Source organism: Conger conger, chromosome 19 (genome assembly GCF_963514075.1).
Source record: "Conger conger chromosome 19, fConCon1.1, whole genome shotgun sequence".
Classification (NCBI taxonomy): domain Eukaryota; kingdom Metazoa; phylum Chordata; class Actinopteri; order Anguilliformes; family Congridae; genus Conger; species Conger conger.
In genome coordinates this window covers 10,896,685-10,924,579 of record NC_083778.1, presented here as the reverse complement: position 1 = coordinate 10,924,579, position 27,895 = coordinate 10,896,685, and the positions used below count along the sequence as shown (strand labels likewise).

The 27,895-nt window shown below is 49.6% G+C and overlaps 2 protein-coding genes across 2 annotated transcripts in view; one reads left to right on the top strand and one right to left on the bottom strand.

Moving 5' to 3' along the window:
* LOC133119044 (cortactin-binding protein 2-like) overlaps positions 1-10,343 on the top strand; it is a 49,398-nt gene extending 39,055 nt beyond the window's left edge. The window contains 13 exon segments of the mRNA XM_061229429.1: positions 229-459; positions 1,637-1,732; positions 3,188-3,267; positions 4,022-4,108; positions 4,402-4,501; positions 4,973-5,128; positions 5,660-5,847; positions 7,071-7,249; positions 8,297-8,502; positions 8,751-8,930; positions 9,356-9,389; positions 9,560-9,650; positions 9,986-10,343. Of these exon segments, the coding sequence (XP_061085413.1) occupies positions 229-459; positions 1,637-1,732; positions 3,188-3,267; positions 4,022-4,108; positions 4,402-4,501; positions 4,973-5,128; positions 5,660-5,847; positions 7,071-7,249; positions 8,297-8,502; positions 8,751-8,930; positions 9,356-9,389; positions 9,560-9,650; positions 9,986-10,171 (1,814 nt within the window). The 3' untranslated portion in view covers positions 10,172-10,343.
* Positions 10,344-12,160: 1,817 nt separating this feature from the next.
* LOC133119098 (cystic fibrosis transmembrane conductance regulator-like) overlaps positions 12,161-27,895 on the bottom strand; it is a 28,017-nt gene continuing 12,282 nt past the window's right edge. Inside the window, exons 12-27 of the mRNA XM_061229516.1 lie at positions 26,361-26,455; positions 26,035-26,121; positions 24,899-25,571; positions 24,178-24,306; positions 23,931-23,968; positions 23,231-23,493; positions 22,080-22,159; positions 21,182-21,332; positions 19,131-19,358; positions 18,475-18,575; positions 17,655-17,873; positions 16,579-16,734; positions 15,746-15,835; positions 15,224-15,396; positions 14,586-14,691; positions 12,161-13,499 (exon numbers count right to left, since the gene is read on the bottom strand). Coding sequence (XP_061085500.1) covers positions 13,296-13,499; positions 14,586-14,691; positions 15,224-15,396; positions 15,746-15,835; positions 16,579-16,734; positions 17,655-17,873; positions 18,475-18,575; positions 19,131-19,358; positions 21,182-21,332; positions 22,080-22,159; positions 23,231-23,493; positions 23,931-23,968; positions 24,178-24,306; positions 24,899-25,571; positions 26,035-26,121; positions 26,361-26,455 — 2,793 coding nt within the window. The 3' untranslated portion in view covers positions 12,161-13,295. The remainder of the gene's footprint in view (positions 13,500-14,585; positions 14,692-15,223; positions 15,397-15,745; positions 15,836-16,578; positions 16,735-17,654; positions 17,874-18,474; positions 18,576-19,130; positions 19,359-21,181; positions 21,333-22,079; positions 22,160-23,230; positions 23,494-23,930; positions 23,969-24,177; positions 24,307-24,898; positions 25,572-26,034; positions 26,122-26,360; positions 26,456-27,895) is intronic.

Sequence of the window (27,895 nt, the reverse complement as noted above, 5' to 3'; positions counted from 1 at the left end):
CTATCCACTTGACTACTCCCCCCAATCTTTGTTGTACGTCGCTCTGGATAAGAGCGTCCGCTAAATGCCATGTAATGTAATGTAATGTAATGTACTGGGGTAGAGGAAAGGAGGGAACATTTTGAGTGTTGGGACACACCCTTGGTCTCAGAGGCGGCCATGTTGCCGTGACTACTATGGCGGTCCGACAGTAGACCGTGTCGGTCTCACGCGCTCTCTCCCGCTCAGACTCCTACCGCGTTCCAGTCCGGATCCGGAGAGGCTCGGAGGAGCTGATCTGCACGGCGGACGTGCTGGAGGCCGAGCTCGCCGTCGGCACGGTAACGGTCTCCAGGGCGACCGGCTGGGCGGAGCTGTGCCAGAGCCTGACCCGCACCCTGTCCAATCACTTCCTCCTGCTGGGCGGGGGCGGGGCTTCCCTCGGGCTCAGCCCCGACAGCGTCTCCTCCGTCCTGATTGGTGAGTTGCTTCAGCGTCACACGACCCTGATATTCCCCCTCTTTCATTCTCTCTCTGCCAACACTGGTTATAAAATAATAATCTATTATGTAGCTGACACTTATCGAAAGCGACTTACAGTTGATTAGACTAAGCAGGAGACAATCCTCCCCTGAAGCAATGCAGGGTTAAGGGCCTTGCTCAAGGGCTCAACAGCTGTACGGATCTTATCGTGTTTACACCGGGGCTGGAAGCACCAACCTTCCAGATCCCGGTCATGAACTTGAGCCAAAAGGCTACAGGCAGCTCCCTATTTATGTTATGCCTTCTCTAGGAACCGTGAAATATTTTCACGTTTACCGCGTGTGTGTTCCAGCGGTGAACGGTCGTAAAGCACAGGTTGAACGGCCTGTCCAATAAACCGAGTGTGCGGTTCACAGGGCGATTCATCGACCCCGCCCCGGCGCTGTAAATAAAGGGTGTTTGTGTCGTCCGTTTGACCGCGCCGCCGGGCGGAGTCTGTGAAGGTTAAACCCGGCTGGCGGGGGGAACGGGCGAGCCCACTCTTCCCTCCGCCGGCAGAAGTCTCTGCTGTGAGGAACGACAGGGCAGTGAGGGGGATTCGGGGAACGCGCTGATGGAAGAGATGAAACGGACGGCAGGAAGCAAATGCATTATGCATGAGAGAGAGAGACGGACAGAGAGAGCTGCGGAACAATTAAAGAAATACAGATGGTTCTGCTTCTTGAAGCGCCTCTCCCCTAAATCGGCTCGGAAGATGAAAATAGAGAATCGCTGTCATCCTGGCTCCTCACCCCCACCCCCCTTCCCCAACACCGACCGAACGGAATCGCATTAACTCAGCTGTACGGTTTACGTAGCCTCAAATCAGTATTACCCGCCATCGCAGCGTTCTGGTGTGTTTTCTCAGCTTTTGTTTCTTTGTTTATGGTTGACCTGGGGGCCGTTGATTACCAAGTTAGCTGGATAATTACACTTCCTGTAAAACCTGGAAGCCTCCCAAATTTGGAACAAGAGCTGTTCCGGGTTTTACCCAGTGCAGTTATCCAGATATGTCAGTAATCCTGTTTTGTGAAATACCCTCCAGGACTCCCTGGGAGAAGCGATATTGTGTCTCAGCGCGACCTTCCTGGCTAAATAACGGATGAATAATATTAAATTGCGGTTGATTTTGTAGGTGACGCCGTGTGGAACCCTGGTCAGCCCCTCCCCCTGTCCCCATGGGACCTGGTGAGGAAACGGGGCTGTCAGCACCTCACCGTCCGGCTGAAAGGTGTGTCCTCACCTGCGACCAATCCAGACTCACCCTGCACCTGTCACTCAACCTCACTACATTAAATTACATTACATTACATTACAGGCATTTGGCAGACGCTCCTATCCAGAGCGACGTACAACAAAGTGCAAAGTGCATTACCCATAACCAGGGATAAGTGCGCTGAAAGACCCGAGAGGGAAGTACAGTTTCAAGTGCTAAGGCTACAACGAAGATAGTTGTATCTATTAAACCATTTTAGGAAACACAACGCTAGGAATTATAAAGTATACACTCATATATCAACAGTAAACAGTTTACTTAGCCAAATGAAGGTAGCAATAAAACCAATGCAAATAGCGAAATCCTAGCTAACACAACCATAATAAAACACGCTATTCTGAGAACTGAACATAACCGCTAACATCATCGGTTAATGAACCTCCGGTTACTGTCACGGTTTTCGTCCAAACAGATAAGTTCCTCTGTTTCCTCCCCCATCCTAAGTCTCCAAATTTCTGCTCGGAGTTGTCCATCAAAAATATTTTTACCTGTTAGTTGAACAAATTGGCATATTTAATCGGATGTTGTTTTTTTTCAGTGTCTTCCCAAAATTGTCGTACTGACAGATTAATTGCCGTGATTGAATGCTTGCATCATAGCGGGCCTAGTTTGTGTGCGTGTTTGAAGGCTCCTGGCTTCTTATTCTCTGAAGGCAGTGTGTTTGTGTAGGATGCTGAGCGGTGTGTATTTCTGACAGGCTGGTGCTGAGCTTGGAGAAGGGTATAGGGAGGGGGTGTGTGTACTGTTTGGCAGGGGGGTGCTGAGCTTGGGGAAGGGTATAGGGAGGGGGTGTGTGGTGTTTGGCAGGGGGGTGGTGAGCTTGGGGAAGGGTATAGGGAGGGGGGGTGTGTGGTGTTTGGCAGGTGGGTGCTGAGCTTGGGGAAGGGTATAGGGAGGGGGTGTGTGTACTGTTTGGCAGGGGGGTGCTGAGCTTGGGGAAGGGTATAGGGAGGGGGTGTGTGTACTGTTTGGCAGGGGGGTGCTGAGCTTGGGGAAGGGTATAGGGAGGGGGTGTGTGTGCTGTTTGGCAGGTGGGTGCTGAGCTTGGGGAAGGGTATAGGGAGGGGGTGTGTGTACTGTTTGGCAGGGGGGTGCTGAGCTTGGGGAACGGTATAGGGAGGGGGTGTGTGTACTGTTTGGCAGGGGGGTGCTGAGCTTGGGGAAGGGTATAGGGCGGGGGGTGTGTGTGTGTTTGGCAGGGGGGTGCTGAGCTTGGGGAAGGGTATAGGGAGGGGGTGTGTGTGCTGTTTGGCAGGGGGGTGCTGAGCTTGGGGAAGGGTGTAGGGAGGGGGTGTATGTGCTGTTTGGCAGGGGGGTGCTGAGCTTGGGGAAGGGTGTAGGGAGGGGGTGTATGTGCTGTTTGGCAGGGGGCAGGCTCACTCATTCCCCCCTGGTCTCTCTCTCTGACAGGTCTGTCTGAGGGCTCTCTGGATGAGCTGGCGTTCCTCTCTCTCATCCCCCTTCAGCTGCTGCACAACTACATCCGCCTGGTGAGGAGAGTGTGAGAGTGTGAGAGTGTGAGAGTGAGTGAGTGAGTGAGTGAGTGAGTGAGTGAGTGAGTGAGTGAGTGAGTGAGTGAGTGAGTGAGTGAGTGAGTGAGTGAGTGAGTGAGTGAGTGAGTGAGTGAGTGAGTGAGTGAGTGAGTGTGTGTGTGTATGCGCAAGTGTGAGTGCGTGCGGGTGTGTTCAGTTCAGAGAAGAACGATAAAGTACTCTGTGTCTTCCCCAGAAACTCAGACTTCTGACAGGAATCTTGAGCTTTGTTCTTTATTCAATGATTTTATTGTTTCATTTGGAACTGGTGGTTCTGTATGAGGTTAAGACTAGCGGTAATTAGCATCTTTGTCATCCGTGTGATTCAGTGTTCGTGTGCCCTCTTGTGGCCAGTCCATAATTGGATAATTTAACTCACTTTCACTGGCTTGCTTGGTTCAGAAGTGGTAGCTGGTTTTTAAGGTAACGATCAGATCCAGCCACCCTGCGGCTCTCCCTACCTGGGTCTGCAGATATATCCCTGTTTTAGAGTCTGGGTTTTACAACTGGGGGTTAATGTAGGAGGTCCCTGGACAGCTGCCACAAGCGCAGATAGAAATAAAACCCCGTCTGTGATCATAACCGTCCCCCCAAACTCACCCCTCACCCCCAGTGAAAGACTCATGAATGATGTAAATGGATGATGTGGTTGTGGTTGTCACAGTAGTAGTGATGGTGTAGTTTTGTAACGGGGTGTGTATCGCTCCCCCAGGTGGAGCAGTATCGCAACATCATCTTCCACGGCTTAGAGGGAAGCTGCCAGGACTATATAGCCAATCAGATCGCCCGATGCATAAAGGTACGCTGACTGGCTCCAATCAGAACCCCTCTTTGTGTTATACTCTGATCGCACTGCAGCTGAAATGGTTAAAACCAGATGCTTTTAGAATGGGCTCGAATATGAGCTGGGTCTCCAATCCTGTGGCTCTCAACCAAGCGATGGATAGTCAGGTGAAATTCACTATTACAGAACAAAACCTGAATCTTTAACCAATTTACAAGATAATGTTTCATATCCTTTTTGAATTGAAACTTTGGTGGTACATGTGATGACAAGTAAAAAATTTTTTTTTTTAAATCTCTCTCCGTCAGCACAAACAGGAAGCTATGGGCGTCGGCTGTGACATCATCAGGGTGGAGGTAGACGAGAGCCTGTCCAAAGAACAGCTGGTGGAGACCTTCATCAACTGCGGTAAACATCTTTACCCCGCCCGCGCTGGTCTAACGCTGTCCCGGCAGCCTTCGGAGTGCTGTCTGGTGCTTCACCGTGACATTAGTTCACCAGTTAACGGCGTAGTACACCTTTCAGTTCCAAGCCCAACGTGAAATGGCTCCACCCAAATCACAAGGGATATTGGCTTTGGGGTTTGTGTAGGTTTTAATAGGGGCTCAAAACCACAGTACAGCAGTCATTTTGATTGGTTGAGAATGTTTACGGCCGAGAGTGCCATATCGCCATTGGGCCCTTGAGCAAGGCCCTGCATTGCTCCAGGGGTGATTAACCCGGCTTAGTCTAAATCAACTGTAAGTCACTTTGGATAAAAGTGTTTGGATAAAAGCTGAATAACCGTAATGCCGTGACAGTTCCAGATGTGTACCCTTGTTTAAATAAAGATGGCGAGCATCACTGTTCCTCTCTTCCCCTCTCGCTGCGTCTCCGCAGGCTTCCTGCTCCCGGAGCAGCAGAGCGGGCCGGGTGCGGGTGTGGTGCTGCTGCTGCAGGGTCTGGAGCGAGCGCACTCCCTGTCAGAGCTGCTGGGCGGCCTGTGCGAGGGGCTGGAGAACCGGGGCTCGGCCTACCCGCTGCCCCTGCTTCACGGTGAGGCCTGCTCTCAGCAGCCGTGGGGAGCTCCGGTTCCCTTTGGGCATTAAGTCAGCTTCAGGCGGTGTCAGCTTCACGCGCAAGAGAAAGCTGATGGTCACATTTTCACATTTGTTTGTCAGCGCGTTCGGGGTGAGGTTTTACTGAGTTGGGTGAAATGGTTGTACGGCATTCATACTGAAATCAGTCTAATTTGAATATAACTGTACTTCTCTGTAGTCCTGTTTCCATGCAAAGCTGCAGCCCACAGAACTACAACCCCCAGAACGTCAGCTCTAAGCAGGACTTAAAATAGCAGGACCGTGATTGGGCAGGGGGAACTACTGACTCTCTCCTGAGTTTTGGCCACAGTCAACTCCAGCATTGAGCCCCCTAATCCCTCTGGGTTAAGATTTGGGTAGTGCCTCATTCTTCACCCAGAGGGCGGTGTGCTAGGAGTAGGACAGGGCAGTTACACTAACGTCCTCTGGTTAAAGAGTGACTTCTGAAACACAATCTCATGCCCCGCCCACCTGTTTCCCCCGACAGCTCCGGTTGGTTGCGGCCTGCACCACTTCCACGAGGGCGGCTTTGTGATTGGCACGCTGGCCAAGCCCCGCCTGCAGGGGGCGGAGCTCCTGCTGCAGCAGCACTTCCGCTGGGTGCAGCTGCGCTGGGACTCGGAGCCGCAGGCCGGCCTGCTGACCCGGCACCTGCAGAGGAAGCTCCTGCACAAGGTCAGAGACGGCCCGGTGGTGTCCCTATCCCAGCATGCACTGGGGAGGACTGCGCCCTGACATTTCACCAATCTATGTTCAGTGCGATTTCAGATTTCACAAGGTCAGAGACGGCCCGGTGGTGGGTCTATCCCAGCATGCACTGGGGAGGAATGCGCCCTGACATTTCACCAATCTATGTTCAGTGCGATTTCAGATTTCACAAGGTCAAAGACATCCTGGTGGTGTGCCTATCCCAGCATGCACTGGGGAGGACTGCGCCCTGACATTTCACCAATCATGTTCAGTGCGATTTCAGATTTCACAAGGTCAGAGACGGCCCGGTGGTGTGCCTATCCCAGCATGCACTGGGGAGGACTGCGCCCTGACATTTCCACCAATCATGTTCAGTGCGATTTCAGATTTCACAAGGTCAGAGACGGCCCGGTGGTGTGCCTATCCCAGCATGCACTGGGGAGGACTGTGCCCTGACATTTCACCAATCTATGTTGAGTGCGATTTCAGATTTCGCAAGGTCAGAGACTGGGCCTTTCCATCCATCCATCAGCTAACCCTGGTGGTGTGCCTATACCAGCATGCACTGGGGTGAAAGGCAGGAATACACCCTGACAGTTCACCAAGTTCAGATATGACGGTGTTAACTTTCAAATCTTTACCGAACCAAAGCTTCTGATGGAATAAAGTAAGCCGTATATGCTTCTATGCATATGTCTGCCCTGTTAAGAATTCCAGCTAAAGCACGGCTTAAACCAGTTTAAACTGGAATATTCAGCCGGGTACAGTAATACTGGTAGCTCAGTAATTTGCTTGCAGAATTATGATACAAATTACATGGGCGTGTACCTTTCTTCAGACCTCTGTGTTTAATTTCCAAAGTTCCAGCTACACGAAAGCAGGTTTCGTGTATTCCAAATCCAGTTTGACATTCCTGAAGTATAGAGTGACATCACTGTGACATCATGGGGGCAGCTGATAGCCTAGCAGCTAAGGTGCTTGATTTTGACCGGTTGGTGGTTCAAGCCCCAGTGTAGCCACAGGAAGATCAGTGCAGCTTTTGGGCCTTGAGCAAGGCCCTTAACCCGTTAATAGTGTTAATGGTAACATTACTGTTTCAGACCTGTGTCCTCGTTCACACACACACATACACACACACACACACACACACACTCTCACACACACACCCTCACACAGGCGTGTTAACTCTGCGTTTCCTCCCCCTGTAGATGCGGGGTCAGGTGCTTCCTGCGTCGGACATGCTCAGTCGCACCGTGGCCTGGGTCTGCTCCGTGTGGCAGCAGCTCAACTCCTGCCTGGCCCGTCTGGGGGCCCCGGAGGCCCTCATAGGGCCACAGATGTTCCTGTCCTGCCCCGTGGTGCCAGAGCAGGCCGCTGCTGTGCTCAAGTGAGTCTCCACTTCTGTGTGCCTGTGATAATGGTGCCGACTTTAGCTGAGGGGGTGGGAGAGGTTGTCTGGAGGGCGACTAGTTTGTTCCCCCGGCTGTCAAAGTATCCCTGAGGAAGACACCTAACCCCCACATAACCCCCACATAACCCCCTCGGAGCCTTTCACCGTTGGCGTGTGTGTGTGTGTGTGTGTGTGTGTGTGTGTGTGTGTGTGTGTGCGCGCGTGCCCGCGTGTGTTTTTAAACTATTGGGAGGTAGCCATGTGCAAACAAAATGGCATGGTGATTTTTGAGAAACTACCTGCTGACTGCTTGTTCTAACTTTCACACTGCAAACACAAAATGATGAACACATTTAAATTTCAGTCAGTATTTCAGTATTTTGGGTACTTTGGTGTGATATTTTGTGTGTGTAGATGTTTGTTACATTTTGTGATATTTGGTGTGATATTTTGGGATATTGTATTTGATATTTTGGAGTATATGGTGTGATATTTTGGGATATGTGGTGTGATATTTTGGGATATGTGGTGTGATATTTTGAGATATGTGGAGTGATATTTTGGGATATTGTATGTGAGATTTTGGAGTATATGGTGTGATATTGTGGGATATTGTATGTGATATTTTGGGATATTGTATGTGATATTTTGGGATATGTTGTGTGATGTTGTGGGATATTGCATGTGATATTTTGGGGTATGTTGTGTGATGTTGTGGGATATTGTATGTGATATTCTGGGGTATGTTGTGTGATGTTGTGGGGTATTGTATGTGATATTTTGGGGTATGTTGTGTGATGTTGTGGGATATTTTATGTGATATTCTGGGGTATGTTGTGTGATGTTGTGGGATATTGTATGTGATATTCTGGGGTATGTTGTGTGATGTTGTGGGGTATTGTATGTGATATTTTGGGGTATGTTGTGTGATGTTGTGGGATATTTTATGTGATATTCTGGGGTATGTTGTGTGATGTTGTGGGGTATTGTATGTGATATTTTGGGCTATTGTATGTGATATTTTGGGCTGTGTGGTGTGTTCAGGTGGCTGTCCCGGCTGTGGAACATGGTGGTGGTCCCTCGTGTGGAGGAGGCCATCGGCTCCAGGGTGGTGCCGAAACGGTCTCCAGGCCAGCGCCAGTCGCCGAGCAACAAGAACCTGGGTCCCAGGCAACAGGCCGTGGTCAAAGCAGCCCTCAGCATCCTGGTCAACAAGGCTGTCCTGCAGGGCTGTCCACTGCCCCGGAGAGGTACCTACACACACACACACACACACACACACACACACACTCACACCACACACACGCACGCGCACACGCACACGCACAGGCACACACACTCAGGCCTCTACACACACTCACACACACACACACACACAAACTCACACTCTACTGCAGGGCTGTTCTCTGCCCCGGAGAGGTACCTAAACACACACACTGTATTGCACGGCTGTAACGCTTAACAGCTAATCTCATAGGATGGATCTTTTTTGCCGCAGACATAGATGAGCACCTGCCAGCGTTCCAGGGCGGGAGCTTCCCCCTGCTGTCACTCAACCCGAATAAGGGCGGAGCTAAGAAGGGCCGGGACACCAGTGGCTGGAGGAAGGCCAGTACCAGCCCCCGCAAGAAGGGCAGCCCCGCCCCCTCCTGGAGGACTGGTGGCACACTCAGAGAGGGTGAGAAGGTCGTGTGAGTGTGAGTGTGAGTGTGAGTGTGAGTGTGAGTGTGTCTATGCTTGTGTGTGTGTGGGGGGGGTGCTTTAATGAGCTTTCAGTCCCGAGAGCACCATATGGCGCTCTCAACCTTTTCAACCAAATCAAAACAACTACTGTTTTGAACCCTGCTAAACATTCTCAGTCTCCTCAACACAAGCCTGGTGGAGCCACTTCATATTGGGCTTGGGACTGAGAGGGTGAATGACCTTTTACTGTTTGTAAATTGTGTTCTCTCTCCCTCCCTCTCTCTTTCCCTCTCTCTCCCTCCCTCTCCATCTCCCTCTCTCTTTCCCTCTCTCTCTCTCTTTCCCTCTCTCTCTCTCTCTCTCTCTCTCTCTCTCTCCTCTCCCTCTCTCTTTCTCCCTCTCTCTCTCCCTCTGTCTCAGGTTTGCTGTGCAGCAGTGACTCCAGTGGTCTGAGGTGAGCTCTGTTTAAAGGATGGGCGGTGTGGAGGTGTGTGGAGGTGTGTGGGGTGGTGTGGGGCGGTGTGGGACAGTGTGGGGCGGTGTGGGGCGGTGTGGGGCAGTGTGGGGCTGTGAGGAGGCAGTGGGTGATGACACTGGGGGCTGTAAATGTCTGTGCTGTCACAGGGAGGACGGGCAGCTGTCTCTGTGCACCGATGACCTCATTCAGGAGCTGCAGGCCATGTGCAGCAGCCGGTCGGAACCGGATGTCAGTAAGGTCAGAGTCCCCTGGGAACAAAATAAACTACAGAAATACAATACAATACAAGCACCTGTATTCTTCATCGTACGTCGCCCTGGATAAGAGCACTGCGCTGATGTTTTCTTGCTCAAAGGAAAGATTGGGAGTTTTTAACTTCAACTTCTAGCTCCTAGAAGGAACATTTAAGGGGCTGGAATGTCTTTGATCGATTTCTGGGTAAGGATCAAGGAAAGGAAAGGATGACAGAAAAATAAGCGATTGGAACGAGCCTTTGACAAGTGAAATCTAAAGAGAGCCTAACGTGCTGATAATCTGTACTGACAGACCCCCGCCTTCCCATCTTCCCCCAGGTCGGCCACCCTCCCCCAAACCTCGGCCCCCCGGGGCCGGCCAGCAGCAAGGGCAGGCCCCCCAAGCCCAAATCGCAGCTCCCTGTCCCAGCCAGCGCCCTGCAGCCAGCCAGCGGCATCCAACGCAGCAGAACAAGGCAGACGTCCCCCAAAACCAAACCTCCAGAGGTCTGGATCCTGCACTGAGGCGTACCTGAATCCAAGGCCTCGACCCCCCCGCTTTCTCTCCCCCTCTCCCTCCCTCCACCCAGCAGAACCAAGACCGCTTTTTGTATTTGTTCCTTGTTGACCGTACTTGATGCAATGTGTAACATTGTGCACATGGGGACCATAGTTTTATTCTGTTATAATATAGCGTATTGAATTTTAGGTGGGGGGGGGGGGGGGGGGGGGGGGGGCGGGGAACTCAACGTGTTAAAACAGCCTTTGACAAAAGAAAAAAAAAATCGGATCATAGCGATGGGACAATTTTATGCCATTTTTGTTTTTTGAATTTGCGTGTTCCGTGTTTAAGCAGTTGCAAGGTTGTTTTAAATACTGTTGAAATCAATCAGGGTTTTACCAAATGTGTAAATAAGAATTCTAAACTTATATAGTATATTGATGGAAGGTAGTGTGCTGTACACGTGTACAGTAAAGATCTTAAATATTGTATATATGTTTGTACTATAACAACTCGGTTTGTAATTGTTCACTTGTTTCAAAGTGAATACAACGTGGCAATAAGTTCCGTTACCACAAATAACGGACTTCTTTCAACTGTAAGCCATAAGGAACATTTCAGATCGCCAAATCCAAGAGTGTCGGATGTAGGGGGATAGGGGGGACTTGTTTCCCCAATGACTGCGGTTAGTAATGACCTTAGAATTATGCTACGAACTTAAAACATATAAATATACATTTTATTATGACCCCCCCCCCTCTAATTATGGTTTGACCCACCATCATGCAAAGCTCTTATTTATCGAAACGTAAATATGATAAACTACAGTTCAGAGTTGCGTGATGTACACAGAGAAAACGAACTATATTTTGCGACTAGCCAGTTAATATGTTTGCAAGCTAATGTCAGCTGTAAAAAGAGTACGTTGTCTTGATACTGTAGCTGAAAAGGTATGTTTGTTTTACCCAGCTTGCCAGCAACTTAAAAGGCAGCCTTCAGTAGTGAATACATGGATAATGTTATCTAGTAGATGGGCAGTAAATTAATATGCTAAGTTGCTAACTGTAAGGTGACCCTGTGATGTCCACTGAAAGAAATCACCCAGAAACTATGCAGCGGTTTGCCCAGGCAATTAACAAGACTGCTCTCCTGGTACAGTGTTAAAGTGTACATGTTTTGTAGCCAAGTCTTGTAAAACTTAGATTCACAACATTTTTTAAATGCTTTTTTATACAGTTGGCATTGTAATAGTATCTTATTGTTACTAGCTAGCTTGTAGGGTGTTGCACTGAATGGATACGTTTCCCCCTTTCCATTACAATTAAGCCACTCTCAGCCTTCTGGCTGATTCTTGAATTTGAGCAGGTTCACTAGCAGTCGACAAGCACTGTAATTGTCAATTTAGCAACAGACCGTTGTCAACCCAGAAAGTATACGAAGGAGTACGCGGGCAGTGGCTCTGGCTTGGCAGAGATGGACGGTCAGTAGAGACTCACACTCCTGTCCGATAAGCAATGTTTTTTTGTTTTAATAGCAAAGTGAGGACATTGTGTGACGTGGTGATTCATGGTATATGACATAAGAGCTGCTCCCTGCTCAGTCATTCTGCTGGGCACTGCCATTTTGTGTAAGCACAGAGGGGGTCTTGGAATTGATTGGGTGGTCTATATTGGGTGTCCCCCCCCAATTATGACAAGAAAGAAAATGTCCTGTTTGTCACCCCCCTAAGTTCCAAATGAACTCACCTGTGCCCATCCCTACCTGAGATATCTCACTGACACTCTGTATCGCCACATAAATCCCGCACATAGGCTATTCAGAGCGGAAAACGTGTTAAGTTTTTGTTGAGAACTGTGTTGCATTTTTCCATTTGAAACACGATGTACTGAGAAGTTGTTCAGGCCGCCTTCTGTTGTGTTCCAGTGTTAAATATCTGTCCAATGAGGGCCCTGCTTTCAGCAAGAAGCACAAGCATTAAAAACTGCACTCCACTTTCCGGAACCTTCCTCTCACATTTATTTCAGTCATTCTCCAAACAACCCCGCATTTCTCTCATTACACAAACTTTCCTTTGGAGGAAGAAACAAGGAAACATACGACACTATCAGTTTGCATTATTCATTCAATACACATACAGTATAATAACAAATTACCACATATACAGGTAATTTCAGTGGTAGTGTATACCATTTACACAAAATTAAATAATCTAGCTTAGAAAAGAGGATTTCCAGTTCATGACACAGGCATTAGATTAACACAACCCCTTCCAAGGTCTCTTCCTGAACAGCTAATAAGTACCATATATATGTAAAGTGCATTTCCTCAATGCGGGCACAAGGACATTTGAACTGTCAAGCTTTTGCCCATCAAGTCACCAACTTAATTAATGTACAGAAATCTTGGTTATAACTGAAAACTGAGGATTTAGACTACGACTTCTATATTACATGGGTCTTTTAAGTTACATGAACCATATTTGTGGGTATGCACGTTACACATCTGTTTTATTGCAAGTCTAAATGGTCTATTTTTTAGTCAAATTTATACCACACGTGTACGCACAGTTTACCCGTTGAAGCTCCTGTGTTGTGTGCCTGTATTCCCTGGATCGGATTTTAGGAGCCCATGTATATTTCTCACTATCCCACCTAAGCCAGGAATATCACAATAAACTTGAACGACATCAGTAGCTTATACACCATACCGAAGCCAATGCTAAAATAACCTGCTTGCTTTCATTGTGGGGGGGGGGGGTTGCTTCTACGCAAGCAACATTCAAGATGTTTCTGGGGCCTGTTCCACAGAGCAGGATTAGTGAGTTCTGAAACATGGACTATAGTGAACTGGTGTTCCGGGTTTCACGTTGCGCAGTTAACCGGTTGACTCGATTATCCTGCTGTGTGAAACAGGCCCCTGGTTTGTTGTCTACACCTCTCTGTGATGCGTGTTATCAGTTGCATGCGTATAGCATGATACACAGATCAGTTATGGGTCAAATCTCTAACACGTGACAACGATTGGAACCGCAGTGTAAAAGCATCCGTCCTTCGAGGAGAGGGGAGGCGTGCCTACACGGTTCAGCTCCTCAGGCTGGTCCAATGGGCGGCCCGGCTTGCCGTCGCCGTGGCGAGGGGTGGGCGGGGCTCAGAGGCGCGTGTCCTGGACCTCGTCCTCAGGCTCCTCCTGCAGCGAGCTGATTGGCTTGGGCGCCCGCTTGCTGGAGACGCGGCGGCTCAGCGGGAAGAGCTTCTGCCGCTCCAGGTTGCTCATGGCCTGCTTCAGGTGGCTGGTCTCGTTCAGGAGCTTCTGGATGCTGTCGTACGTCTTCACCGAGCTGCCCTCGATCATCTGGGAGGCCAGAGGGAGGGACGGAGGGGGAGGGGGAGAGCGATAGAGGGAGGGAGAGAGGGAGAGATGGAGAGCACGAGAGGGAGAGAAGGAGAGCCAGAGAGGGAGGGAGAGAGGGTGAGAGGGAGAGCACGAGAGGGAGAGAAGGAGAGAGAGGGAGAGCGAGCGAGGGAGGGAGAGGGAGGGAGAGAGGGAGGGAGAGAGAGGGAGGGAGAGAGAGGGAGGGGGAGGGAGGGAGGGAGGGAGAGCACGAGAGGGAGAGAGGGAGAGAGGGAGAGCACGAGAGGGAAAGAAGGAGAGCGAGCGAGAGAGGGCGAGCGAGGGAGGGAGAGAGAGGGAGGGAGGGAGAGCACGAGAGGGAGAGAAGGAGAGCGAGAGAGGGAGAGCGAGCGAGGGAGGGAGAGGGAGGGAGAGTGCGAGCGAGGGAGAGAGAGAGCAAGATCAGATGCAGGGGTGACTCGGTGAAGGCAGAGTGATTGTCAGGCTGTGCCCACAGCGGAACAGTAGTGTACAGTTTAGGCGTGCCATACTCGAGCATGACCAGTAGGGGGAGACATCTGGTTTTAAATGTATTGGATCAACTTGTTTGGTCTCAAAGATATTCTATGTACTGACCTGATATTCACACACTGGGAAGCCCCACCCACAAAAAAGTGCCAAAAGGTTGTTTTTAAAAGACTGGATAATGTTTTTTCATAAACTAGCCATGCAGCCTTTATATAAATTACAGAAAACTAAAATATTTAACATGCAATGGTTTGCTTTCAGCTGTAAACTCAGATTAATATTGGCACTTAATAACTTTGACTTTATTGTGCAGGGGATGCATTTTATCAGCTTTTGACCTTAATGTTCCCCTTAGCGTTGGATGCCTCAGGACCAATGGACCATTACAATAAAAATTGTTTAACGAGTAAAAATGCACAAGAGGATTATTCAATAGTAAAAGCAGTTCAGTGACAACCAAGAGCCCTGGTGTAAAATCCAGCCACGACCAGCTCAAAATTGCCAGCCGTACCAGCTGCCTCAAAACCTAGCTTGAGCCGTTTTCCTGGACAGGGAGGGGGGGCGGAGTGAGAGACTGACCAGGAAGGATTGGCACTCCAGCAGGGGTTCCACGTGGTGCTCGGACAGCATGACGGTGCAGTCGGAGAACGAGTGCTTCAGGGTCTTCCTCAGCACCCGCAGGGTTCTGCGTGGAACAGGCAACCACACCATCAGCACAGCCTCACACAGGTCCACAGGGCCACAAAGCCTGGAGTGTGGTGTCGGGTGATGGCAGCAGACATGGATCCAATATGTAATTGTTTTGGGTTCAAATACTGTTCTGTGCTCAATTGATCTTGCCTGGTGTAATCGAGCCAACCGAGAGGACCAGAAGCCGGGGCTTGCACCTTTTCACAGTATTCCATAGGTTCTGTGACACCAGACAAGCTCAGTAATAGTATCTGAACCCAAAACTATGATGTGTTTGGCCCAGGTCTGGAGGGCAGGGGCGGCCTGTAGCGTAGTGGTTAAGGTGAATGACTGGGACAGGGAAGGTTGAATCCCAGTGTAGCTACAATAAGATCCGCACAGCCGTTGGGCCCTTGAGCAAGGCCCTTAACCCTGCATTGCTCCAGGGGAGGATTGTCTCCTGCTTAGTCTAATCAACTGTACGTCGCTCTGGATAAGAGCCAAATGCCAATAATGTAATGTCATGTAATGTAATGTAATGGGCTTACATGGGGTCCAGGTAGGCGCTGGGCTCGTCCAGCAGCAGGATTCGGGCCTTGCTGAGGATGGAGCGGGCCAGACACACCAGCTGCTTGTGCCCGTTGCTCAGGACGTAGCCCCCGTCCTCCAGCTGGAAGTCCAGCTTGTCCGGAAACTGCTCGATGACCGACTTCAGCCCCACCTGCGGCGCGCAAGCAAGGACATGGCACTGAAATGTATCCCCTAACGGCCTTTAAAAGCTTACAAGCATGACAAGCATGCGATCAGAATGTCCCTAACCGAACATTCCAATCAGATATGTAATAAGAATCTTCTGAGCGTTCTAATGTTGATGTAACAATCAGTACTGGAACTTGAATGAAAGTTCTAGAACACTGACTTTAACTAACATTCCAAAAACATCCTGTTCAAAGCGTTATGGGAAATTTACTCACGATAATGTGCGCACGTAGTTTCATCACACAACTCTGCTGTTATTTTATTGACACTGAACACTGAGAGGGACCTGTTTTTTTGGGGGAAAGGTTTACCTCCTCTGCGACTTTCCAGAGCTCCTCGTCGCTGTGTTTGAGGTAGGGATCCAGATTCATGCGAAACGACCCCGTCAGAATGAAGATTTTCTGCACAAAACAGGAAGGGGACATGGGATCAGGATGTTATTATCAGCCGTCATTTTACTGTCAATCTCAGCACATTTGAAGACGTAGGTTGGAATTTTGCAAAAATATGATTTTTTTTTCTTCCCAGAGCGAATGTTTTTCGTATTTGATTGTGCACATTTTTTCCTGTCCAGACTGGCTCTGATCTCCAGTTCCAGACAAAGTCATATAGAGATGTGTGTGTGTGTGTGTGTGTGTGTGTGTGTGTGTGCGTGAGTGCCTGGGTGTGTGTATGTGTGTGTGTGTGTGCATGCATGCGTGGGTATGTGTGTCTGTATGTGCGTGTGTGTGTGTATGCATGTGTGTGCGTGGCTGTGAGTGTGTGGCTGTGTGTGTGCATATGCATGTATGCGTGTGTGTGTGCCTGCGTGTGTGTGTGCGTGGCTGTGAGTGTGAGTATGCATGTATGCGTGTGTGTGCGCTTATGCATGTATGTGTGTGTGTACTGGGCTGTGAGTGTGTGTGGCTGTGTGTCTGCGTGTGCATGTATGTGTGTGTGTGTGCGTGGCTGTGAGTGTGCGTATGCATGTATGCGTGTGTGTGTGCCTGCGTGTGTGAGGTGAGTGTGTGTGGCTGTGTGTGTGCGTATGCATGTATGCGTGTGTGTGTGTGTGTGTGTGTGTGTGTGCGTGGCTGTGTGTGTGTGTGTGTGTGTGTGCGTGGCTGTGTGTGTGCGTATGCATGTATGCGTGTGAGTGGGTTACCTGGGGAACCACTCCGAAGGCCTTCCTCCAGGTCTGCAGGGGCACGGAGTTCCAGGAGACCCCGTCGATGGAGATCTCTCCGTCAGTGGAGGCCAGCCTCAGCAGGGCGGCCAGCAGGGTGCTCTTCCCCGACCCCGTCCGCCCCAGAACACCCACCTGCAGGGGGCAGTCACACTCCTGCATGGGTGCCGGTCCACACCACTGACCTGGGGTCAGCTGTCTATAAGGCTGTCCTACTGGAACAGGGGTAGGCAAGCCTGGTCCTGGAGTGCCAGTGATGTTTTGGGTTTTTGTTCCATCTGAGCTTGATCACAAGTTTAATGTAGGATAAAATGTCTGAGACCATGAACTGAGTGCCTCCAGTTCATGGTCTCCTGCAACTAATTAAAAGGAATCTAATTATGTAGTTATCGGTTTGGATAGAACAAAATCAAGCACTCAACCAGGGTTGCCTACCTCTACTAGAGAACCTACTGCAGAGTCCTGACTACTGACCAGGGATCAGCCGTCTACAAGGAAAGTGCACACCTGAATCTGAAAAGTGTTTGTAAAACTCCCTGATGTCTTTGTACATCAAGTCTGAGTCACCTGTGCCCATTACAATTAAGGCCAATTTATAGTCCAGTGACGGAGTGCTGCTCAACTGAAATAGCAGAGCTTCGTGAAAGTTATTTTGTTGGCCGATGTAGACTTTTTGCAAAAATGTGTAACTGCACTCCAGTTGCCCAGAATTTGAAGCAAACATCACTGTGACCAGCAACATCTGTTACATTACATTACATTATTGGAATTTTGCAGACACTCTTATCCAGAGCGACGTACAGTTGATTTGACTAAGCAGGAGACAATCCTCCCCTGGAGCAATGCAGGGTTAAGGGCCTCGGCTGTGCGGATCTTATCGTGGCTACACCGGGATTAGAACCGCCGACCTTGCGTGTCCCAGTCCTTTACCTTAACCGCTACGCTACAGGCCGCCCACGTCTCCAGTCACTGCAAGGCCCCGTCACCGGACCCTAAACTGGCCTACACTCCGTAAGGACGATACCCATCGCGATTACCCATCATGCATCACTCACCGTCTGCCCGCCCTCCACGCCGAAGGAGAGCTTCTGCAGCACCTCGCGGCCGGCCTCCGTGTACTTCACCGTGAGGTCCCTGACCTCCAGCTGCCCGCGGGAGGGCCAGGAGTCGTGGAAGTGCGGGTTCTCGATCACCAGGTCCTTCTCCTTCCCCCGGGGCTTGGCCTCCTCCGACGGCAGGTCGATGAACTTGAACACGCGCTCCACCGATCGCATCTGGAACCGGAGCGCGACAGGATGAAGGCACGGGGTCGGGGTCGCCGCGGCGACGCGGGCCCTTATCGCCGATCCGGCTCCCGAAGGTTTGTTTGGGCTTGTAAATGATGCCTGGAACCCCCCCCCAATCTGTTTGGATCTACGCGGAGCTACCGTACGTGATGCGGTGAGTGTGATTGCGTCCATGTGTGTTTGTTACAGCTTGTACTTACCGTAAAAAAAAAAAAAAAGCTGAACTTGAAGATTTGTAAACTTGTATGTTGTGACTGTTCTCTTTACCATGCATTTAAAAAAAATCATATACTTTGATTAGCTACTTCTGTCATCCTTATCATTTTTACTCTACAGATTAATGTATGCATGAATCTGAAATAAATACTCAATTGACATACATAAAACTGACTTTCATACAAATTACATTGCTCTGTACTTAAAGTATGAAAAGAAAACAAGCACTTTATAATTATGTTAATTATTCATTTAACTATTATCATTTGCCGTCTATTTCTAAGGAATTGAATTTGATTCATTTGATTGGTTGATGGGTGTAAAGGTGCATGCTGGGAAATGAAGTCCAGGGGGTTTGGGGGGCGGGGCTTACCAGGCCGTCCACTGTGATGCTGGTGATGACCGCCCACTGGAAGGTGCCCAGGATCAGCATGGCCAGAACGATGATGATCCCGATCTCGCCCGGCTTGTCCCCTTCAAGGTCACAAACACACCCTCAGCACAGAGCCTGCACTCTCCAGCCAATCTCCAGCCTCAGCCAATCAGGAGGCCACGGTTTCAAAGCAGAATAACCTCCCCGCCCCACCGTCCTTTTCATAGATTTACCACCATTCAGTCACACTGAAAACACAGTGCCGGCAGGCTATAGGAGGTTATAGGAGTTATGTTAAGTCAGCCCTGGCACTGACCGCCGTACACACACTGCAACAGTGCTTTAACACCACGATCCCAGCCACCTCTCAGAAATAAAGGTCGGAAAAATGCCTAATAAGGTATGAATGCTTGTTCATGGGGTGGTGCCCTATAGATGCATAACCCCTAGCCAGCAACATAGAACTAATTTGTACCTTCTTTACTTGGAAAATGTACTCATTTGTATCCAAAGGGAAAATTACTGTGCTCTCAGGGTAAATTTGGGAAATCTGATCCTTGAAGAACAGAAATGTCCCCCTTTTTATCTGTATGTCGGTGTGCATTTAACAGTCGATGAACCCATCCTTCACAAGAACATGAGGCGTGAGGTCTTACTGTTGGTCCCCACGGCGATGAAGGCGGTGGCGGTGAAGAAGAGCACGAAGAGGATGTCGATGCGGAACAGGAACCAGCGCAGCGTGGACAGGTAGAGGTGCCAGGTGGCCGTGTGCGTGTTGAGCGCTTTGTGGAACAGCGTCTCGAAGTAGGACTGCCGTCCGAAGGCCCGGATGGTCCACAGGCCCCGCAGGGAGATGATGAGGTGGGAGAAGATGGGGCTCCGAGCTGAGAGGAACATTTACATGAATATTTTAGTCATTTAGCGGACGCTTTTCATCCAAAGGAGCTTACAGGAAGAACAGAATACGACCTTAAGATACTTTGGTTTGTATAGAGATTTTAACGTAAAAAAAAAAAAAAAAAAAAGTTTTTCCTAGAACTCGCTTTCAGATACCAGTCGTGATTGTGACATCAGTATTAGAATGTTCAAAGAAAGAACAGCTGAAGCTAGGTTTTGAAGCAGCTGGTAGTCGGTTGACCAGTTCAGACCAGCTCCTAGCTTTACATGGTTTGGCCAGCTCAAGCTATGTTTTGAAACAGCTGGTGAACCAGCTACCAGCTCAGACAGCCTACCAGCACTAACTGGTTGACCAGCTCAAACCCAGCTAGACCAGCTTCATGATCAGTTTGGCCATACTGGTTGACCAGCTCCTACCCAGCTAAGACAGCTTATGTCCAGCTGGACCAGCTCGATTTGCTAGCTGGCATAGCTGAATTTTACCGGAGGGTTAATTACATATTTGTGATCTCACACTTTAAATAAGCTGGGTTGATACTGTTAATACACTGCAGAGCATCTATATCATGACTGTTCACTTCCTATGGAAGGAAACGCGTAAGATCTGAGCAGAGGAGGACGAAAGCAGCCGCGTGACACCGACTGACAACAACGCAGGAATGCGCGGGACTACGCAGCCGCTTCGACGCGAGACAATGGAGCCGCATTCCTGACGCCCGCTTGTGACACCGTGACGGCTTCTCCCCGAAACGCGCGGAGAGCGTTCCAGAGCGCACCTCTGACCCGTCCCTCACCCGCCGCGTCACGCCACCGCGCTCCAATCAGGACGCGCTCCGGAAATCCCTGCTCGCATTCCCTCCCCAGCCCCCCGCCGTGCAGACTGCCCGGCGCGTGGAAACGTCTGGAGCTCGCAATAACAGACGGCGGCCATTTTGAGTCCAATGCGGGGAGCGGAGAGAACAAGAGCGCTGGGCACGCTGAATATGAAGCCCGGCGCTCTCCGTTACCCCGATTCAGCCTTCCCCCCCACCACCACCCCCCCCTCATTGGATCGCGGGTAAGCGGACTGTGAGCTGATTGGACGAGAGGCGACCTCTGGCTCCCCTTTTCAGAGCTTCCTGTGTGAGTGCCCATCTGTCCTCGGGTGTGTCATCCTCTGTTTCCACCCCTGTTTTCCGTCGTCAGCGTGACCCCATCTGTGCCACTGTCACCCCCCCCAGCCTCTGTGGCACCAGTCTTAAATGAAATCGTAAACCCCAGCCTATTCCCCACTTCAGCCACTTCCTGTCAACAGCTTTACCACTTCCTGTCGGTATCGTATGGAGGGGAAAGTACCCCTCTATACAGTATAAGAAACAGTGCCTTATTAGTCATTGTGCATCTTTACAGTTACTTACAGTATAATTCTCTCCCTGCTATAAAATCCAGCCAAGTGGACCATGAGGCACTTGTGCACTGTGAGAGTATTTCATCGGTTCACCATACAAGCGCACCCCACCCGCTGTGAAATCCAGCTATGACCAGCTTGAAATGACCAGCTACCAGCTGTTTCAAAACTTAGCTTGAGCAGTTTTTTTTTTTTTAGCTTACATTATATTACATTAGTCATTTAGCAGACACTCTTATCCGGAGCGACGTACAACAAAGTGCAAAGCCATAACGCTGAATGCGCTGAACACCTTAGAGAGAAGTACAGTTCAAAGTGCTAGTACAGAGCTGCCTAGTCTTTGATAAAATTACACTCAAAGCGAGAGAGCACAGAGGTGCAGCTGGGTCGGCCAGCGGCCAAATTCTCCCTCCGCCATCTTACCTTCAGCCTCCAGCTGTTTGAGCTGCTGCGCCGTGCGCAGGAAGTACTTCCTCAGGAGGACGAAGACGATGGTGAGCGGAATCGCGGCGATGAAGATGTAAGGTCGCATTATGGACACCACAAAGATGGCTCCCAGCACGATCAGGGTCAACTACAAAAAGAAAAGACCGCAGTTAGAGGGGTAGGTTCACTTCAAACTTAACTATTTTGGATTTGCCCTGGGTCTGTCTCCAGCTCTTGCCAAATTTAGTCAACCCTTTAGTCTACCCTTCATTCTACTCATTAGTAGCTCAATGAGATTGAATGAGGTGTGCTTTTTTAGGGTTGGAGTGAAAACCTACAGGATGGTAGACCTCCAGGAACAGGGGTGGGCAGCCATGACTAAGAGGGTAGATTAAATTTGACAAGAGCTGGAAACAGGCCGAGGGCAAATCCAAAATAGCCAGTAGGAAGTGCTGTTCCAAGCTGGAAATCCTGTATTTTCCCATTGGATGATATAATTGATGTATTTATATCAGCATCGATAATCTTACTCTCAGAACCAGTTTCACAATGATCTCAAGGTCAACCCCACGCTGCCTGTGAATGTCCGTTCTAGTCTTGGGCGTTGCTCCGCGTAAGAACTTCTGCTAATACGTTACTGTGAGGTGCATAAGTATTTGGACAAATTTTAAGGGCTGTAATTCCTACAAGGTACACTCCACGTGGGTGTGGATATCCCCAAATTATAGCTGACAGCCCACACTTTAATTTGGTTTGGTTAAATTGGTATCGGCCTAGAGAGTGAACTGTGCAGGCATTGTAGCCCTTTAAAACTGTATCACTGTCCAAATACTTATGGACCTCACTGTACACGAAACGTGTCCCCTCGGTGAAGAATTTGACCTCCACTACCCACCTGGACCAGGTCGAACAGGAAGAGGGGCAGCATGTCGTCGATGGTGGCCATGTCTTTGGTGAATCTGTTCATGATCCGACCTGGGAAAACAAGCACAGAAGCAATTCTGATGAAGAAGTTTCCGATGTCGGCCGAAAATCCATTTGTTTCATTGTCAAGGTCAGAGCCACAGTGCAGGAATCCTCCAGCGCAAAACCCCTGTTTTTGTGTGAAATGTATCTGGCAGGCATCCAGGGGAGACAGACAGACCTGGACCTTGGATGCCTCCAAGACTACATGCGTCATGGCTTTCCACGACAACCTGGGACTGTAAATGCTCCAGTAGAGGGGGGGGGGGTGGAGCGTTGGGGGGAAGGAGGGGGGGCACGGTTGGGGGTGGGGGGGTAAAGTGCGAGCCATGTTCCATAACTGCGCTCTCAGAAATATAGTTACTGCGGAGGAACATTTTTTTTTGCCAAATGCACCCTGAAAGTGCAGTGATGTTCTCTTTGGGTACAAATTAATTATATGTTGCTGGCTAAGGGTACAATTTTATTTAACAATAGGGTACTGCCCCAGTGACAAGCATTTGTACCACTTTTTGTACCTTTATTTCTGAGAGTGTGGGTTTTAGGTGGAGGGTGCTTTGGTCCTGGGGGATAAGGGTTTGTTTTTCGGGCAGAGCACTTCATATCTTGGGTGGGGGCTTGGGGTTAGTTTGGGGGCAAGTTTTCTCTGTACCTGATTTCATAGTGTTGAGCAGGGCCATGGGGGTTAGGGTTAGGGCTAGGGTTAGGGTGCAGTGTACCTGGGTAGAGGGTTGGGGTTAGTTTTGGGGCAGGGTTCTCTGTACCTGACTTCATGGTGTTGAGCAGGGCCATGGGGGTTAGGGTTAGGGTTAGGGTTAGGGTGCAGTGTACCTGGGTGGGGGGTTGGGGTTAGTTTTGGGGCAGGGTTCTCTGTACCTGACTTCATGGTGTTGACCAGGACCATGGGGGTCAGGGTTAGGGTTAGGGGGCAGTGTACCTGGGTAGGGGGTTGGGGTTAGGGTTAGGGTTCTCTGTACCTGACTTCATGGTGTTGGGCAGGGCCATGGGGGTCAGGGTTAGGGTTAGGGTGCAGTGTACCTGGGTGGGGGGTTGGGGTTAGTTTTGGGGCAGGGTTCTCTGTACCTGACTTCATGGTGTTGAGCAGGGCCATGGGCGCCCTCAGCACGGCGCTCAGCATCTGCTGGTGCAGCTTCTTGGACACGGTGAGCAGCGTGTGCACCAGCGGAAGGCCCCGGAAGCAGCCCAGCGCCAGCACGCTCTCCGACGTGGCCACGTAGATGTAAATGATGTAGTAGGCGCTGGTCGGCGTGACGATGACCGCGTAGTGCGTGCCCTGGGAGGACATGTTGGGGTGCGTGGTCTCGTCCTCCTCCCGCCAGATCCGACTGCAGGGTCACAGCGGAAGAGGATTATGGGTGGAAGGGGAATGATAGGGGAAATGCTCTATATGTGTTGCAATATACAAGATGTAACCCATTACTTGCATATACTTAATGTTTCTTAAACTCTAAATGACTACGAAAGCACCATTATTGATTGGATTATGGGTAGTTGGGGTGATGAGATGGCAGAGGTGCTGTATATGTGTTGCAATACACAAGATATAGCCCATTACTTGCTTGTAAAGTGAAAAATGTTATTGAGAGTTGACAAAAACAGTATTAATCTGACACGGTTTTGAAACTACTTTCTATCCTATATTTCATGTCCTATGTTTCTTAAACTGTAAATGACTACGAAAGCACCAATATTGATGAAAGATAAAGACAAGCATGATAAACGTTCAACAGTTTGATTTGTCAAAGATTATAGAAGTACTCACTCAGTAATCAAAAATATGCCGATCACTGATCCAGCCACCTAAAATAAATACATACAACAGAACAGTTCAGATGACAACACCTGCATACTCAAAGTATTATTTGAAATGCAAATCATACTCCAAATAAATTGTATATCACCAGTACGAGAAATCACATTTTGAATACAAAAACATTAAAAACTTGTTTTTGATAAAAACAACATTTCCGTCTGAAGCTGTTTTTTTTTCCGCAGAATCTCACGAGTACCTCGATCACGAAGACCAAAACGATGAAGATGAGGGTGAAAACAAGGCTTCTGTTGGTGGACACGTATCTGAAGTAGGTGCTCCAGGAAGTCGTCTCAAACACGTTCTCACGCTCGTCCGCAAAGCACTCCTGCGGAAGAGAGATGGAAAATTCCTTATTTGTAGCTACGCACGTACACAGACTGTAAATGAAAGACAGGAGTGGGAGAGGTTTCAAATCGGTCTGAGTTCATAGCTGTCTGAATCGCATCACTGAATATAACTCTTTCATGACCTGAGCTCTACACTGTAAAATAAACATGTTTTGTTTCAACTGTGTAAAAACTTAGTGTTCAGGCTGCTTTAAAATGGAACGTTTTTAAAGTAAGTTGAGTTTAGCATTTGTGTCATCAACTTTTCTTGTCAAGTTCAATTGACTGAGAATTTTAAGGCAGCCCTGATGTTAACTTCTTCCAGTAGATGTTTTGTTTTTTATGCGCAATGCTCTTGCATTTGTTTGTTTTTTTTCTTCTTTGTAGTTCATTAGTTCCACCGTCAGAATCTCCTGTACTATATATAAAGACATGCAGATGAGGCTAAGTGGGGAGGGCATTAACAGGGCGTTGCTGCAGAAGAGCACGCATGCCCAGTCCACCTCCCCTGTCTAAATAAAGGTCTAGTAAAGGTCACCACGCCTCGGCCTCTCCCTGCCCGTAACCCCGGTAACCGCGCCCTTGGCCCACCTCCATGTCCTCCTCCTCCACCTCCTCGCTGATGTCGTAGACGCTGCCGTTGGACAGGCGGCGGGCGTACACGTCCAGCTCGGAGGCCAGCTCCTTCTGCGGCACCACGGACAGCCGGCGCCGGAAGGACTGCTGGTTCTGGTCGCGGCGGGTCTGGTCCTGCGCCTTGGTCATGAAGGCCAGCACGGACTGGCGGCGTTGCCGGGAGACGCCCAGCGTGTGCTCGTACAGGTTGCCCTTGGGCAGGACCTCCTCCACCTGCTCGTTCTCCGGCACCACGGAGAACCTGCGCTCCGCCTCCTCGTCCTCGTCCTCCTCGGGGAAGCGCGCGCGGGACCGGCGGCGGGCGGCGGCCGCGTTGAGGACCAGCGAGGGCCGGGGCTTGTCCAGAGGGCCGTCGTCGGGGCGGGGCCCGACGCCCTCGTCCACGGAGACGCGGCGCAGGGTCTCCGTCAGGACCGAGCTCCGGCGCTGGGCGGCGATGCTGTCGTAGGAGCCCAGGCCCAGCAGCAGGGAGCTGAAGTCCGGGCGCTGGGACTGCAGCTCGCCGAACGTGCCGTAGAAGTAGCACACGCCGTTGTGCAGGAGCAGGATGCGGTCCGCCCGCTTCAGGTGCTCCAGCTTGCTGGTGACCACCACGCGCGTCTTAGAGGCCATCAGCCTGCACAGGCACCTGCGGGGAGGCCGTGTCGTTATTCATACAGCCATTTAACATCGGTTTACAATACGGTTACATGAAGTGGCATTAACTAGTGTAGTTAACATGGATTAATTCTGGACAAATGCTTAAAGAAACCTGTACAGATTCACTTCTCAATAGTTAATTAGGTAACAATTGCATCAATGCCAATTCATGTAACCTTTTTGTGTGACCATTACATTCTAAGCACGGGACAATCCCCCTGGAGCAATGTGGGGTTAAGGGTCTTGCTTAAGGGCCCAACAGCTGTGCAGTTCTTATTGTGGCTACACCGGGGCTTGAACCCTCAACCTTCCAGGTCCCTGTCGTGTACCTTAGCCATGACACTACAGGCTGCCCAGTGGTGTAATCCACTCAAATCAAAGTGCACCCACGCACCTAAGACGGCCAGTGACTACAGTATCTGGTAATCTATGAAAACTTTTATCTGTCTTACTTGTCGAATATTTCTTTCTCGGTCACAATGTCCAGGTGAGTGAATGGAGAGTCCAGGAGATACAGATCCGCGTCCTTGTACACCGCTCTGCAACAACGGACCAACAAATCATCGTCAGACGTGCCGAAATATGAACATTTGAACGCGAATGTGTTCAAGGCCATGAGAAAAATGACACACATACATTTACATTTACATTTTAGTCATTAATCCAAAGCGACTTACAAGTGCATAGGTTCTAGCATAAGTCAAAGCAAGTAAGGTCCATAAGGTCCATAAGGTCCATAAGTATTTGGACAGTGGCACAAAGGCCTGTAATGCGTTACCTGGCCAGGCCGATGCGAGCCCTCTGCCCACTGCTGAGGGTCACCCCTCCCTCCATCAGGGGGGTCTTGTCTTTGGCTGGGAGCAGGGCGAGGTCCTGCATCAGAACGGGACAGTTTTTACAACAGAGGACAACAAGAGTTTACATGTCCTACCCGTTGGGGTAGCGCCAAACCTCGTAATGTGTGCCGGTGTGTGTGTTTGCATTCTGTATGTATAAACGCAACCGAACATGCGCCCTCTTTGTCAGTCGCTTGCATGCAGTGTGAAAGTACACTCATATGAAGTGTATACAATGGCTGGTACTTATTTACACAATGATATAGACTGCATTGTTTTTCATTAACGGGTAAACGCCTCACATTTCCATAAGAACGCCAAAAAGGGAGGGGTGACTGAGTGGGACAGAACTGCTGAAATATCCTACCTTTTAAAATGGTCATTTTAAAACAGCTGCACTTTTCATTTTACAGCTCAAACACTTTGATGCACTCAGCACAAATACTATCTTTCCACATAGTGCTAAAAATGTATATTCTTTTCCTGTAAACTGCTACGTAGAATTTCAAATGAATGGAAAGTTCTTTTTACACCTGCTTTTTGTGCAAAACACTTAACAAGGCTTCAAGCACAGTAAACACACAGATCAGCAAGTCATAAAATGGTGGACAACAAGTGATGTAGTAGCATTGGATATACAGTAGTGACACTGCACTCTTAAACAGTGGTTCCGATAAGAACCCGGTGATTCCATAGAAGAACATAATCTAGTTAAATGGTGACAGAGGATTCCATAAAGAACTAAAAAGGGTTCCCCTGTGGAATCAAGCCAATAACCCTTTCAGAACCCTTTTTTCTGTACAATTACACCTCCTGGATATGACAGCCTTGTTTAAGAGTCAAGATACTGCACTAAATTCATCCAATTTGAAGAGAAAAGTGCCAAGAATAAGGGCACCGTGAGTTAGCTGTAGTTAAAAGTTAGTGAAGTAAACAGGTGAAAGTTGCTAGTCCAGTTTGCCTGCTCCATTCTGGGCTGTGACCTCTGAGTGTGTCCAGATAAACAGAACCGATCAATTACTTTTACCAGAGCTTCCACACGGGGAATATACACTTGCAAATGAGCACTTCATTCACAATAGGGAAGGAATTCCAGAGCTGTCTGTTTTTGACAGGGTGTGAAGAGCTTAGCCACCAAGCACGGCAATTAACCTCTTCTGTTCAGCCTCAGCTTCCAATACGAACACGCCTGACATTTCACGGTTGTTGTTATCGTCACCTTCCTGCCAAATTAGTTTCACGCTGCTGGTGTTTGCTTTGGCAATAGAACCCGTGTTTTTGGTGAAACAGCAGTGGACGCACACGCTTTTCTGGCCCGAGGGAAGCACGCGGGGCAGGGTCTCTCTGGTGCCCCTACAGGCGGGATGAGGAATGGCACCTGCTTTCCAGACTAGCATTACATCATAGCTCCCCTCCTTCAACGTTGCGGTGGGGAGGGGGGTGAGGGGTGTCAGCGCAGAAGGGAACAGGAGTTTGA